The sequence below is a fragment of the Crocuta crocuta genome, unplaced genomic scaffold (assembly GCF_008692635.1).
Source record: "Crocuta crocuta isolate KB4526 unplaced genomic scaffold, BGI_CrCroc_1.0 scaffold742, whole genome shotgun sequence".
Classification (NCBI taxonomy): domain Eukaryota; kingdom Metazoa; phylum Chordata; class Mammalia; order Carnivora; family Hyaenidae; genus Crocuta; species Crocuta crocuta.
In genome coordinates this window covers 1461076-1476672 of record NW_027530354.1, presented here as the reverse complement: position 1 = coordinate 1476672, position 15597 = coordinate 1461076, and the positions used below count along the sequence as shown (strand labels likewise).

Below are 15597 nucleotides of genomic sequence, written 5' to 3'. Positions count from 1 at the left end.
TTTTTGTGTTGGGGTGGTGGAAAACAGTGAATAACAGTCTTTAAAACATTGTATTTTATCACCACATATGTGTTGATAGACTATAAATAGATTATTTTCTTTAGAAGCAAGTTCATTCATGTGAGGCTGAAACACAACCTATTTCTCTTCTTTACTGCCCTCCTATACAGCTATTTACCTTTTAAGAAGAAGAGCAAATTTAGGATCCTACTTTGCATTTAAATCCTCAAATATACTTAGTGAATTTATTTGCCCAATGGATCTGAAGCACTAGTTTACACATTCAGCCAGAACTAAAATATGTGTGCAAATTATAAAGAGACTCTTTTCATAGAGAGGGAAAAAAGAATTAAGAGCATCACTTACTTGAAATGTCCCTGAGCAGCTGCGGCACACAAGGGTGTGAAGCCATTTGTATCAGCAGCATTGACTTGGGCTCCTGCCTTCAGCAGCAATCTCACACAGTCTATGGATTTTAAAAGAAAGCCATTTAAATTCCCCATTTAGAGTTATGGTGAGCCAAATTCTAAACGAGCTCTATATAGATGCTAAACTCAAAGGACCTCTCCCATGCACATTCCATCTGATAATTCCATCATGGTGGATATGATACTCCATAGACTATTGTACAGAGAAAGTAGCTTCTTTTCTTGAGTATTTTAATGCCCAGACTCACCAACTAAGACATGTTAGTGTGTGTGTGTGTGTGTGTGTGTGTGTGTGTGTGTGTGTGTGTGTTTCTCTGAGAGGAGTTGCTGATGAGTTAAAAGACTGTTAGGTGTCAGAAAATGTTTTACCAGGCTTTTCCACCAGCCTATCCCAGGAAAGAGCGTTATGGATAGAATTAAATCTACTTACCAAACTGAAATACCATTCTTTGTATTCAAATAAATTCTTACTTTGTGATATTAACCTTTAAAACACTTCTGTGTGGTGGTCATCCTATACTTAATTTCATGGGTGAGGTGAACCCATACAGTCACCTGACTCTGGCATAAATATCATGTAGGCCTCATTTCCCTCACGGCATTTATTAGATTTAATTTCTCTACAGTAAGGAAAATTCCCACAATGCTTTTGAAGTAAAGAAGAATTTCAAAGTACTTCTAAAACTTGATTCTTCCATTTAGTGCACTTGAACACAGTGAAGTTCTGAAAACTTCTCTGAATTACTCGACAATTATGCAGCTTATATATGCAAAGCTATTTGATTTTGGATTTACAGTCAAATCATCTTTTTCTGCACAACCATATGTTTTAGTAAATTTGACCACAAGACTTGCATTTTAAGAAACAAGAATAATTTCCAGACTTCATCAATATGTCATTTATAGCTGTACAATTTCTCAGTTCTCTTAAAAAATCCAAATAACTATAAATTGTTCCCACTTCAGAACAGTTTCAGATCCATGACCTTTCCTAACTACTAAAACTTGCCCTCACTATAGCATGTGCTGAAGCCCTGTCACTCTGACGTTCACACACTGGTATTTCTAACAGACAAATTAGAGCTATTTTGTGCTGACTAAAGTGATTGCAGATGGAAGGTTTTATTCCAAAATGTGCTTTATATAGTACTAGACCTAGAATTTCCACATCTATATTTCATTGTGCATAAAACAAAGATTACTTTTTGCTAGCTGCAATAAAATCTTACATTTTTACAGAACTACAATTGGGATTTTTTTTTCAATATTTACAAAGTCTTTGAATCATGTAAAAAAAAAAAAAATTACCCACTACTACCTGTAAGAGAAAATCAAAACCAAAAGAACATTTTGTTCCTTTAACAGTGGTTACCAGTGCTTCTGGCTCTCCATCCTGTTACAAGAGGGTGGTATAATGAGGGAGATCTCACAATCTTTACCTGTATGTCCATTCTTAGCAGCAGAATACAAGGCAGAATGGCCATCTTCACAGGAGTAATTAATGTCCAGTCCTTCTTCATTAAGCAGCATTGATAATAAAGTGACATTTCCCTGGGTAGCAGCTTGCTGAAGAAGGGTGGGCCTGCCAGCCAGGGGGGCAGGACCACCACTCATTAGCAAAGGGGTTAGGGAGGGTGACCAGCCTGTGGGTTAAAGTGACCCTAGTTAGAGAGTAGGAGCAAGGACAAGAGACAGATATTACCCACTTGTTTCTGAATTACACACACACACCCACACACACACACACACACACACAGACATGAACACGTACCCTTAGAGGATTATATGGTTTCTAACATTATCAATCTGTTAATATTTACTTAGCACAAATCTGTACTGTTATTTCAATCTTGCATCTGCTAATTAAATTAACATACATGGTGACAAATTACTTTTAGTTGTCAGTCTTACACAGATAAATGTTAAAGTGATTGGTTTTAGGAAACTAAGATAGCTGTCTCATTTAAAAGTTCAAATTCCTCTTGAGGGTTTCAAAACAGTTTGAATTTTGAAATTATGTATGGATTTCCTCAATTTCAATATCAATCTGAAAAACTGGATGGACATCTTTAGGTATAGGATAGAAATAGTTTTAAGAAATAGAGATTTTCCTTTGCAATGTTTCCAAGCTACTTAACTAAAAATCACATACAGACCATTAAGATGGACCAAATACTGCCACGAAATCTGTATTCCTTGAATTCCCTTTTTTGGGAATAAAAATAATGGAGGGGTCCAAGTGCTACTTAGTATCAAGAGCTATAGAAGCACAACACATATAACTGGATCTAGAATACTGTATCCAGGCACAAATATTCAATACACAATTCTGAAGACTTTATCATCTGGCCATCTTTACAAATTGTGTACCAGAAACTTTTAACCAGCCAACAAAACAGGACAGTCTACCATATAGTTTTAACAAGAATCATAAGAGTTATCATAGTTAGATATTTCTCATCAGTATTTAGCAGCTTTAGAAGAGAATCTGTTAAGTGTGTGAAGTCGGCTGCATATAGCATGGAAAATTTTCTGAATTCTTCCTTGGTCAAAAGGCTGCAAAAACAGTAAAGTAAACATGTTTATTTAATGTGATATATAGGTATTTTGTGTGTTTTAGATACAATTAACTTTCAAAATAAGTCATTTTACTTTCTTCCTTATGAAGCCCCAATACCTCAGAGTAACGTCAGTGTAGATGGAGGGGCCTATGGGCACATAGTCAGTCCTCAGAGTACACTTTCTACATAAATCCAGTAACATTCTCTAGTAGGACACAATACATGGATGTTTTGTGTCCCCTCCACCTTGATTATCAGGATAATATTCTAAGTATATGGGTGTTACATTAATAAGCAATTCATTCATATAATTGAGACTTAATTTTAATAAACATTAAAATAATAAATATTAAAATCAAAGGATTCCTTAGTATTTTAAAAATTCTTTGTGAAAAAAAAGTTTATAAAAATAAAACTAGACGGCTTATTAAAAGCTGGATATTACATCTTCATAATTAATTATTTGGGTCCATGAATAATTTATTGTTTTTACACTATTAGGCTGCAATGACATACAAAATTCAAATGCTCATAAAATTAAATATTTATCTAAACTTTATGATATTTTCCCATTGATATTCATTAGCTCTTCTTACAAAAGTAGTATTTTTACTTCATACTTACAAGAAGGCTCCTCTCTGGTACATTTTACCTTTTGTATTTTCTTAAAAACAAACAAAAAAAACAAGCCCACAAAAATTAAATCAGTACTTATTAGAAATGGATGATAAACAGAGAAATTATAAACACCAAGGTATGACGCCTTGACTGCATAGCACACACAACGGTAACATGAAGGCATTGCACGGAGGTCCTTGGTGGAACAGGAGGGAATGTGGCTCACACGCAGTGAGTTTCCTGGAGCTTGTGTGGCCCTCTCTCCCAACCCTTCCTCCTCCCTCTCTCTCTCCCCTCACTCTGGGTCCCTCTACCCCGACCTTCTCTATCTCATCCAAACCCTCTTAGTTATTGATATCCTGTAAAGAATATCAACAGGTATATATCAAGTGGTTGTTATTCTTTTGGGTTTTGTTTTCTTTTTTTTTTTTTTTCAATGCAATTTTAGGCTTTGGGGAAACAATTTAAATAGATATATTTTTAACTGCCTTATATGGAAACTTGAAGTATAGTCCCCTGGGAAGCCCTATTTTTAATGCTACGCTATATGAATGAGAAAATATCTTATTCAAAAATATTTCCAATCTTGAGGCCACCCAAGAATCATAGTTTCCTGTCAGACAAAGCAACAGAGGAATATATATGATTTTTTTTAAGTTTCCTTAGCTTAGAGGTGTGCAATATATTTTAAAAATATTCTACAAAAGTGCTTTATAAATTTTTATATTTATAAATATTTATAAATACCAAGTATTCTTAAAGTTTAAATAATTTTTTATCCCCACTGTCATTTCCAATTACTTAAGTTATTTTAATGAATCCTGCTGTAAATACTGGAAAAATAAAACTTTACCATGAGACTTTAACGTTCACTTGAAACTCCCAACAATGATACGAAATGGTAATATTTATTGACTGGTTAAGTAATGAGAGAACAGACCTGCGTCATACGGCTACTTCAATGATGTTAGAATAAGGTCATTCGGCTTTGCAGTGTGCAAACATTAGTAACATGCGGTGGGTGACGAAGGGAACAGAGACCATGCAATGCAAGAGGGAAGAGGAATTGAGAACAGCTTCTGGCATCAGCTTCAGAGTGTGGAGAAGGTTAATGTCATGGCTCAGATCAATCTCATTTTTGGATTTAGACTTTAAGCCAATCATACATGGGCGATAATTTTTTAAGTGCATGTTTAACTAAGAAAATCTGTCTGAACCAAATTAAATAAAATGTACCAAACGAAAACAAAAACAAACCAGAAACAAATTTCCAAGGGTATGAAAACTCAGTTGCCTGGGATGATTTCTGGTTTTAGGCTTCTGCTCATCTAACAGTTAAAATGTGTTCACTGGACAAATTCAGGAGAAACAAGACATTTTAATTCATTTATAGAATTTAAAATGCTTTTTAAAAATTTAACATTTGGCTCTAAAAATTGCTAATAGAGTAATTTACAACATAATTCATTAAAATGGTACCTTTTGTCATTGCAATTCTCCTCAGGTCTTTTAGTTTAATCCTACTAGTTTGTCACAGATATAAACTGATATAGAAACTCAGAATCTTACTGTTTTAAAGGTCATGGGACCAAGGTCATGGTTCTCCAAGAAAGGAGAGGTAGGGTACTAGTGCTGCTTGAAAAATTCAACAGGCAAGTTTAGTAAGTCTTTCTGGTCTGGAACTATTATTCTTTTTTTTTGGATCAATGTTTTCATTTTTGGAGGAGAAAGCTAATGGCTCAGAGCAAATATGCTTTTTAGGGTGATACTAGAGAAAGGCAGAAGTGGATTAATCCTGCCTTCTGAGACCCAGCCCAGAGCACTTTTCCTATTTGGGACAGGGATCTATCTTCCAAGGATTTGGCTGAGGAGCTCTGCCCTCATGCCCTGCTCTTACCAACCATAATGGCATTAGTGGCCATTTAGAAGATTAATAACCTTCAATGAGCTTATGATGTGGAGGCACAAGCTCACCCAGGCACAGAGAGGTTAAGAAGCAGAATGGAGGGAGCTTGGTGCTTCCTAGTTGCAAGGGCACAGCAGTAAACATAGGGGCAATCCAAATGGAAAGCAGGTGAAATCCTAGATCTCATTTGGAAAATTCAGGCTGACCTATCCCCATGTTTGATTTAATCACCCCTCTTATGTAAGTGTAATAACTTTTCTATTCTCCAGACTAGATGCTCTGGAAAAGCCTGCTGAATGACAATGAAACTCCTTATAATCAAATAACATAGAAACTTATCCCACCAAGTGTAAACCTGAAATTCTGAGATTATTTTGGCCAAATTGCAAAACCAGGGAATGAAAAAATGAGGAACCAGTTTCATGTATCCTCAGTGGCTCAACTGTTTCTTCTCTTTTGCTCTCTAGACATAAGCAAAGGGCTTTTTTCAGAGGGATTACAGCTCCTTTATCCACAATTCCACTCTGTCTTAGATAGGTCATTCTGGCCAATATATAATGAACTCAGAATTCTTTGTCTTTAAAGTTTAACTTAAGATCCTGCTGACAAAAATGTTCCTCGGTTATGGATCCTGATTTTAAAGCTTTTCTCCTGAAACCAAAAGACATTGAAGCTGAACCTTGGAACACAGTAACCACCGAGGCAATAAATGGCAAAGCATCAAGGTACAAAGCAAAGATGGGTTTGTAGTTCTTAAAAATTGACAAAATTTGGGGCACCTGGGTGGTTCCATCAGTTGAGCGTCCATCAGTTCAGGTCATGAACTCGCGGTTTGTGAGTTCAAGTTCTTGTCGAGCTCTGTGCTGACAGCTCAGAGCCTGGAGCCTGCTTCAGATTCTGTGTCTCCCTCTCTCTGTTTCTCCCCTGATTGCATTCTGTCTCACTGTCTCTCTCTCAAAAATAAAGAATTAAAAAAACACCTTTTTTAAAAAACTGACAAAATTTATTTATATCCCAGAAGTATTTTCTGTTTTACAGTTTGTGCGTTTGGGTCAACAGCACTGCCACTGCTCCAGACATTTTTGGAATCTGTGCTTTGTTACTGCCTTAAGACCTTACAGTACATTCTCTGATTCCCCTAAATGGTAGCAAAAATTCCTCCTTTGAATGTGGATTTAGCTATAGGAAAAGCTAACGTCATTTTAGGCCATGAGAAAGGCTGTCCAGCTCGAGCATACCATTTTGAATAAAAAGTATGGAATGCTGAATGTCTATAAAGACATGACAAAGTAATAATAGTGACATCAATTCTAAAGCAAAGTTTCAAAAATATTTTGAGCAACAAGATCAATGAAGCAATATCATCTCTATTCATCATTCATGGTGCTCTAAATGCAATACCAAGCTCTTCGCACATTATGATAGTTAATCCTAATAGCTACCCTGCCGCATATGAGTAGCATAAACTCCATATTAAGAATGGGAAAACTTGCTCAGTCCCATAAAATCACCCAAATACACAGCCATAAACTGCAGAGTCTAGATTCCAGTGCAGATCTGACATTAAAGTCCATGCTGTTTCCAATTCCCAATTGTGCACCAAAATACAAATAGCCTCTCAAGGAGCATATTTTCAAGGAGACAGCTTATAATTGCATAAGTCTTGGTAGATTGCTCTCATTACCTGACAATTGGCAAGATCAATGGTACCTATTTTTCTCATTCCCACTTCCCCTACCTTAAGTGTTAAATGCAACACTACCCAAACGGTCCTTTAATGCTTAAAGTTCCCACTCATTCAAACCAATGGTCTCTGGCAGCCACTGAGATCCCACGGTTAAAGAGACTTCTCTCAAGTTTCAACAGAACTTTGACACTACAACATTATTTTAGAGCCACATTTACTCAGTGAAGAACTAATCCAGTCATGTCAATAAAAAGCAATGCTTCCTCTAGCACCATATAAAAAAGGGAAAAATCCAGTTCTTTATCAACTTCTTTGTGTAAGAGTCCCTGATTCACTGACTTCATAAGCCACATCTGCAATGAAAACCTTCTCTAATATAGCCCACATGCTATGTTATCCATCTGTGTTCAAGTGTTGGAAGACAACAGCTTGGAACAGAGTAAACAGCTTTTGATATAAACTAAACTTAGAACAGAGACTTAAAACATACATATTCTATTTTTGAGGTTTTTAAAAAGAGTATCAAACCGATATTAAAACTTAGAACATACCAATTACAGAGTGAATCTAATCAATTGGATAATCCCCAAGATAGACTGTAGTGTTAATAACCACTTGAAAGGATTTTTTAATGTTATCTCATAAGAGACAGAATTGAACACAGATTGTCTGGTGATGACCCCCTAATATTAAACACTTGGGAGATAAATATTTTAAAAGAAGCAACAGTCTTTCAGTCTTTCTTCCCATGGAAATGCTTTAATATCTCTAAATGAATGGTCTCCATGTGCTCCAAACCATTACTTACAGGTTATTTTAAAAGAAGAAGGCACTTAGCATAAAGGAATCGCAATTCATATAGCAAGATGAATCACCATACCCTGGAGTCTTTAGTTAGAGAAAAACACCAAAAAAAAAAAAAAAAAAAAAAAAAAAAAAAAAAAAAAAAAAGAAAGAAAGAAAGAAAGAAAGAAAAAGAAAAGAAAGGAAAGCAATAGGGAAAAAATGTATCAAATAAAAAAAAGCTTCAAGGCAACGTGAAAGAAATTAAGGCACGTGAGAAGACAGGCCACATTCTTAAAAAATGGTATAATATTGCAATCCCTTTACCTGATGCTGTTACCAGGAGGCTGTCTGAGGCACCTGTTCTACAGGATGAGGCACTAACAGGGTTTATGGAAGAGCAAAAGGCAATGGTGGTGGGAATGACAAGGGAACTTTCTGAACATGCAGGTTGGTTCAGTCCAGGGGTTTCAGCAGGCCAAGCACCCACCTGAGACGTGGCCAGGGCTGAAACGGCACAGCCTGCCGGTGCCACAGTTAAATCTATGGATGGTTTTGGTGGCAGCTGAGGGGAAGATGATTTAGGGAGATTCTCCTCATTTATTACCCTGTTCCCTTGTGGCAAACTGGAAGGAGGCGAAGCCACAGTTTTGTTATCAACTTTGGCCCCTGCACTGGAGGCCCTGCTGCTATCCATAATAACCTTGAGTTGGGGATGTGGTGGAGAAGGAGTTTGGGAGAGCCCTGGCTTTTTTGGAGGGATAGGAGGAGGGTTTCCTCTGTCAACTCGTGCTACCCCAGGAGTCTTTAAACTGGTCCGACCGACCGGAGGGCAGGTGCCACCGTCCCCTGTGGGGGGCGCTACAGGCCTTGGGGGCGCTCCTGCTTGAGGGCTTGTAAATCTTGACAGTGCTTGGGTCACAGTATTCCGAGCTAGCTGTTTGGCCACTAGGTTGTCACGACTTGTAGGAGAGACATCTCTTGATGGAGGACTTTGGGTAGTGTTTCCATTTTGGTCTGGGTCATTAGCATTGCCCTGGAATCGAAATCTAGCTGCTTGGATTCGTGGGTTGAGACCTGGATGCAAAGACGCATTGGCACACGGTGAATGTAAACTGTGCATAGGTGGTGCTTGTGAGTAGCTCTGGGGAGCCATGCCTGGCGTTTGCACGGTGGGAGGGGCAGTGCTATTGGGAAGCGGGGGTGTGCTACTGGCTGAGCCAGTGCTCGGTCCATTTTCCTCGATTTTGTTTGCACTTGGAGGTGGGGCGGTAGGCAGAGAGGAGCCAATCAAGTCACCATGAGAAGCCTGCCTGTCAATACCTGGTCTGCCCAGTGCGGCACCGGTGCACACATTTCCTTTTGTGTTGGCAGGAACTAGGGGGCTGCCTGTGGAAGGCTTTACAGGCACAGTCAAAGGCAACTTCTTCACGTGCTCAGTGCTTTCTATCACTAGGTCTGTCTGGCAAGCAACAGACCTTGTCACAGGTCCTTCCGTTCCCACAGATATGGAGACCACACGCCTATCTTTTGTCTTTCGGGGCAAAGAGAGGCTTGGTTTGCTGTCATTTCCCCTTTTCAGTTGCTCAATCATTTTTTTCATCTTGTCTATCTCCTCTTTGAGGTCAGTGGTGTGTGCTTCTTCTCGGTGCAGCTTAGCACGAAGCTGTTCCCGTTCGGTGTCAAACTCTGAGAGCTGTTTTTCCATCTGTGCTTCCATTTCTGTGCTTCTTCGTTTCTCAGCAGACAGTTCCTCTTCTAATGCACTCGTCTTCGTCTTTTCCTCTTCCAGTTTGGCCATCACCTCTTCTAGCTTCTGGGCCTCCTCTATGACTTTGCCAGAGAGCTGTTTGCATTCCTTGACCAGCATCAGGACCACGTGCTTGTTCTTGCTGCGCTCCTCCTCCAGGCGGGCAGCCAGCTTCTGGTGCTCTTGTTCAACAGCTTGCAGCTGAAGCTTTTCCATCTCCAGCTGAAAGACATTTCATAGCCCCGATTAATATGCAGAGAATTCTTTCAGCCAAAGAAGTGCTTCTTCTGAGATTTTTATTAATTGTGTAACAACTGTGTGGTTTGGGTTAGCTAAAATGCCAGAGTTCTAAGATGTGTTGTGATATGAAAGATAATATTTTAGATACTCATTAAATGAGAAAAGAGATGTAAATGGCTTCATGAATACCATCTAAGTCACAGTAATAGAGAATTTCAAAAATCTATTAAACTATAGAAAAAGAACAGTAATCCAATACCTCAAATCACAACACAGAGTTCAGAAAGTTCTGTTTTTGTAAAAATAGAACTCTGTAAAGGAACTGGTATTGTTTTTTTTTTTTTAAGTTCAAATGCCTTAAGATTAGTAATGAATCTCTGAGGTGCAGTATAAAGAAAAGTGATGAAAACAGAGAACTGTAGTTAAATTCTATGCTTCCACATTTGCTAATTGTACTACTTTTTTTTTTTTAACTGCAAGCTTATGATGGGCTGCTATAGAAACTATACGAACTCATATATGAAAGTTCTTTGAAAACCTGCAAGAACTAAAGAAATATCTTACTAGAATTATAATCAGTATCAGTGAACCCAAAGTCTGACCCCATCTCCTCCAATCCCACTTACTCCCTTAGTTCCCACTACACTGGCCTCCCTGGTTCTTGAACATTGTCCTGCCTCAGGATCCTTGACTTTGTGGTTCTCCTGCCCAGAATTCCACCACACACCTTCATGTAGGGTTCCTGGGCTATGTAGTCTGTGTACAACACAATGATGACCTGCTGGAGAGGTGATGGAGAGGTGAGCCAAAGACCCAAAACCAGCCCTGTCTACTCATCCAGTATCTGCCCTAGCATCTGCCTTGAAAGAAGGGCATCTTTCCCTTCACAAAAAGACCCTGTCTGCTCACCAAGCCAAACGTCCCTAGGATTCATGCTTTCACAAGAAACATTTTTCTAGTTTCAATGTAGAGAAGGAGTTTAAAAAAAAAAAAAAAAAAAAAAAAAAAAAAAGTTTGTATCTCCAGGTAGGGTTTTCTTTTCTTTTCTTTTTTTAATAGTTTGTTGTCACGTTGGTTTCCATATAACACCCAGTGCTCACCCCAACAAGTGCCTTCCATGCCCATCACCCCATTCCCTCCACCACCACCCANAAAAAAAAAAAAAGTTTGTATCTCCAGGTAGGGTTTTCTTTTCTTTTCTTTTTTTAATAGTTTGTTGTCAAGTTGGTTTCCATATAACACCCAGTGCTCATCCCAACAAGTGCCTTCCATGCCCATCACCCCATTCCCTCCCCCACCACCCATCAGCCCTCAGTTTGTTCTCAGCATTCAAGAGTCTCTCATGATTTGCCTCCCTTCCTGTCCCCCACTATTTTTCCCCTTCTTCTCCCCCATGGTCCTCTGGTAAATTCCTCCGAATCCTCCTATACGTGCAAACATATGGTATCTGTCCTTCTCTGCCTGACTTATTTTGCTCAGCCAGGTAGGGTTTTCTGATATTCACAAAAGCATGCAAGGGCACAGAAGTCTGACTTCTTTATTTCCTCCAGGCCTCTGCTCAGCTGTCCCCTTTACAGTGAGGCCTCCTTCTCACTGTCCCACTGAAAACAATGGTCTCTTCCACCCTTGTGCTCATCACTTTTTGTTTAGCATCTACCTGCCCCCACTAACATGTGACTCCATGAGGGCGGGGCTAGGCCTTCTTTGCTGCTGTGTTCCCAAGACCTCGAACAGTGTCTGGCACACAGTGGTGCTTAATAAATTGGAGGAATGAAATTAACATAGTTCACAGAAACAACAAACTTCTGCACCCTGATGGCTTTTCTAGGTGCCCAGGCCTTACAGTTACTACTGTAACATATCTGCACAGGCTTCTCACTTCTTTCCAGAAGAGCATCTGCCATGAGGTGCCCATGAAGGACAAACCCCTAAGTGGGGTTGCAGCAGTCAGGCAGGTCCACATGCCTCACTTTCCCGCCTAGAGAAGCATTCCACTGGGAGTCCATTAAAGGGCCTCAGGATTCACAAAGGTTAAAGATTTACCTGATAAAGACACAGAAAGGACTCCCCCCACCGACTACCACCCCAGATATTAGATATAAATATACTCTCATGAGATCCAGTAACTGTTTAAGTTAGTTTTCAGTCATTAGTAACAGAGGAAGGAGATGCTCACATGATCCATCAGTTGTGAGAATGTGCTCCTGTTTCTCACCCTGCTGAGAAAATCCATTACTTTCACAGTCAGTCAGGGAACCAAAAGGAGAGAATGGCTCATTACAGTCAAAGATTATTCATTTACCTTAGGATGCTTCCCACCTTGAAGAAACTGAATAGCATTGCATGGGTCCTATAAATAGGTGATCAGGAATACAAGTAATTTCCCCAGAATAATAAATGACAATTGCTTATATGCAAACACTCTATTCTACTACATGAAATTTAAGGGGTGACTCCTAAATAGGGAAGGCAAGATGTGGGGAAAATAATACTGTCATTACTATATTTATCTACATATTTTATTCATCTAGGTGCCTCACAAAAAATTTGACTTATAGTCAAAGCATATTTAACTCTTCTAAAGGCATCAAATAGTAAGTTTCTGTGGAACTATCAAGAAGATTTTAAATTTTGTATTAACCACTGTCCTGAATTCTTATGACAATGTTGGAAAAAGCAAAAACTAGGTCAATTTTCAGCTTATTTTAAAAATGAGTTCCATAATTTATCTTGGAAGCTGGAAAAGAAAAAAGTAGAACATTAAGGGCTACCTTCATTTTGCACAACTAGAAGCTAAATTAGTGATTTCTCTGATGTCATCTAGTTAATCAGTGTCAGAATCACGGCACTCAGAGTTCCACTGTTTCAAGCTTTTCTTACCACATCATACATCTTGCCCACACTATTTCTTCACTAGGGATCATCACAGTTTTAAATTTTTCTGAAATGATAACTTACATCTCACACTTGACAATCAAATTCAAGAAAGACTTCTAGCAGATCAACTCAACAAATCTCACCTATTTAGACAGAAAACTATACTACTATACACCCCATGGGCGCTGCCTGGCTGTCTTAGTTGGTGGAGTGTGCAACTCTTGATCTTGGGGTCATGAGTTCGATCCCCACATTGGGTGTAGAGATTACTTAAAAATAAATCTTAAAAAAAAAGCACCCATAATTTTTTTGCATCTTTGTTCTTTCAACACTCAGAACTTATAAATCCTATCTCAGATGAACACAAGTTTTTTTTAATCTGACCACAGATAGCAGAGCACAAAGGAAGCCACATAATCAATCAATGCACCTACAAACACAGGGCTCCAGACTCAACTGAATTCTGAGCCCCAGTCATCAATCACTCTACGTAACTGTTTAGCCTCCTCTATAATTTACTTCAGGAAATATTTAAACTTCTGCCACTCTCCCTAAAACTTCACCCAATAGCCACTCAACGAACTCTCAGACGACCCTAATAGACTCTTTTATCAAAAAAAATTCACTCACTCTACATCCTGTCTCCTCCATTAAGCATGTTTTTGTTTGTTTTTTATAACCACACCAATCTATTTTCTTCCCTTCACTCTAAGGGAGAAAGATTTACATCTGTTCAAAGACAGACTTTCTTCAACAATTAACTTCATTCTCTCCTGTCACCGGAGACTTGCTCTATCAGTTATCACACTGCTTTTTATAAATATTAAACATCTCCCTCTCTACTGGCTCCTTCCAATTGGTTTATAAACATATTCCATACATAAAAATATTTTTTTTATATTAAAAAAGTTCGTTGGTCATTCTGTCTGGGAGAAAAAGTCTTTGTACTTCCAAGAGTAAGTAAGGCCTGATCCCAAACATCTTAGCTGTGTCACTTTGGTAAGTTCTCTCTCCAGATCATTTCTATTTGGTTCCCTTATCTGCACAACAGAGCAATAAAATGGCTTACTTTATAGAATTAAATGATGCAAAGTATGAAAGCATATACCATTGCGCCTAGTATTAAAAAATGTTATGTTTTCAGGGCGCTTGGGTGGCTCAGTCGGCTGGGCATCTGACTTCAGCTCAGGTCATGATCTTACAGTTGGCTAAGTTTGAGCCCCACACTGGGCTCTGTGCTGACAGCTCAGAGGCTGGACCCTGCTTCTGATTCTGTGTCTCCTCTCTCTCTCAAAAATAAAATAAACATTAAAAAAAATGTTATGTTTTCCATTCATAATATAATAATCATTTGTGCTATTTAAATGTTTGCAGTATTTTTCCTCTGAAAACAAATTTCCAGGCAAACAATGATCTAGAGAATAGACCATATTCAGGATACAGATGGATTTTTTTAATAAGATAGCAGTTATAATTCAACAATTACAAAGTACATCAGAGAAAGTTTCATTACCAACAATGGTGAAATAGCTTTTATTAGACTATCTCTTCTGCAGATAATAAAATCTTTGGAAAAAATATTTTTAAAAAAGCAACTATTTGAAAGCTTTGGAGAGTGTTAAGTGGTAAAAAATAGGAGAGGAGCACACCCTCCCATTTGAAAGGAGCCAACAGAATTGGATGAGGTTTGCCCTTGCATAGCGTTTCAAGTGATGGCAGTTCCCTCTCCTGACAGCACTGGCAATAGGAGCTCAAGTACTCCGTATACTGGCTCAAGGAGTCAAAACTGGAACTGGGGCTGCCACAATTAGCCACACCAGAATCCTTTGTTGACTCTTGAATTATACATTCATAGGGGAGACTCCACACTGAAACAGAGATGGCTGCTTAATGGCGGAGAGAACTGAGCAAATATTTCAGCTACTGCCAGCTGCAAGGGGACAGTTGATATCTGAATGTAACCAGGTTAAGTGCTCACTAGAACAAAATACACTCTTCAGAAGATAACAGAATCCTGATGGTCTGCATCATATTAATCAGGATGTCTAATATATAAAAAAAATTAGACATGCAAGTAATTTTTTTTAAGTGATCCACTGTCAAGAGAAATGTATTGAAAAAAACTGGGCCAAAGATGATCCATATTGGAATTAGCAGACTAGGAACTTAAAGGAGCCATTTTCAAAGAAAATATCACAATGATTGAACAGAGGAGGATCCTGGCATAGAAATGGAAACTAGGGAAAAAAGAAAAAAGAACTAAATGGAAACTCTAGAAGAGATATTAATCTAAAATGAAAAAAGTTCACTGAATAGGCTTAACAACAGACTTGAGAGAGTAGAACAAAAAGTACAATGAATTTGAAAACAGAACAAAAGTTAAGTATACAATTTAAGAAATATAGAAAATAAAATTCATTGAGAAAAGTGAACAGCACATCCGGGACCTGTAGGACAATATAAACTGGTCTAAATTCTACACAACTGGAATTGAAAATGGAAAAAGAATGAAGAAAAAAATAGAGAATAAAAAAAAAGAAATAATGGCCAAAAAATCTTAAGTTTGGGGGAAAAAGTATCTAAGAAATATATATATATTTCTTTATATTTATATAAATATATATTGCATAGAAATATATATATTTGTGTATATAAATATATATATTTGTATATATATACATACATATGTATATATATTTTTTGTAAATATATATTTACAAAAAATATACATAGGTACATCATAGTAA

General features: G+C 38.0%; 1 protein-coding gene across 2 annotated transcripts in view; it reads right to left on the bottom strand.

The window, feature by feature from the left end:
* The window catches only part of CTTNBP2 (cortactin binding protein 2), a 301900-nt gene that overhangs the window by 60988 nt on the left and 225315 nt on the right, over positions 1–15597 (bottom strand). Inside the window, exons 6-8 of one of the 2 annotated variants that reach the window (XM_077765846.1) lie at positions 8311–9955; positions 1868–2071; positions 367–466 (exon numbers count right to left, since the gene is read on the bottom strand). In XM_077765846.1, coding sequence (XP_077621972.1) covers positions 367–466; positions 1868–2071; positions 8311–9955 — 1949 coding nt within the window. Of the gene's footprint in view, positions 1–366; positions 467–1867; positions 2072–8310; positions 9956–15597 lie in introns of those variants that run through there. The other variant, XM_077765845.1, reaches the window with a different exon arrangement.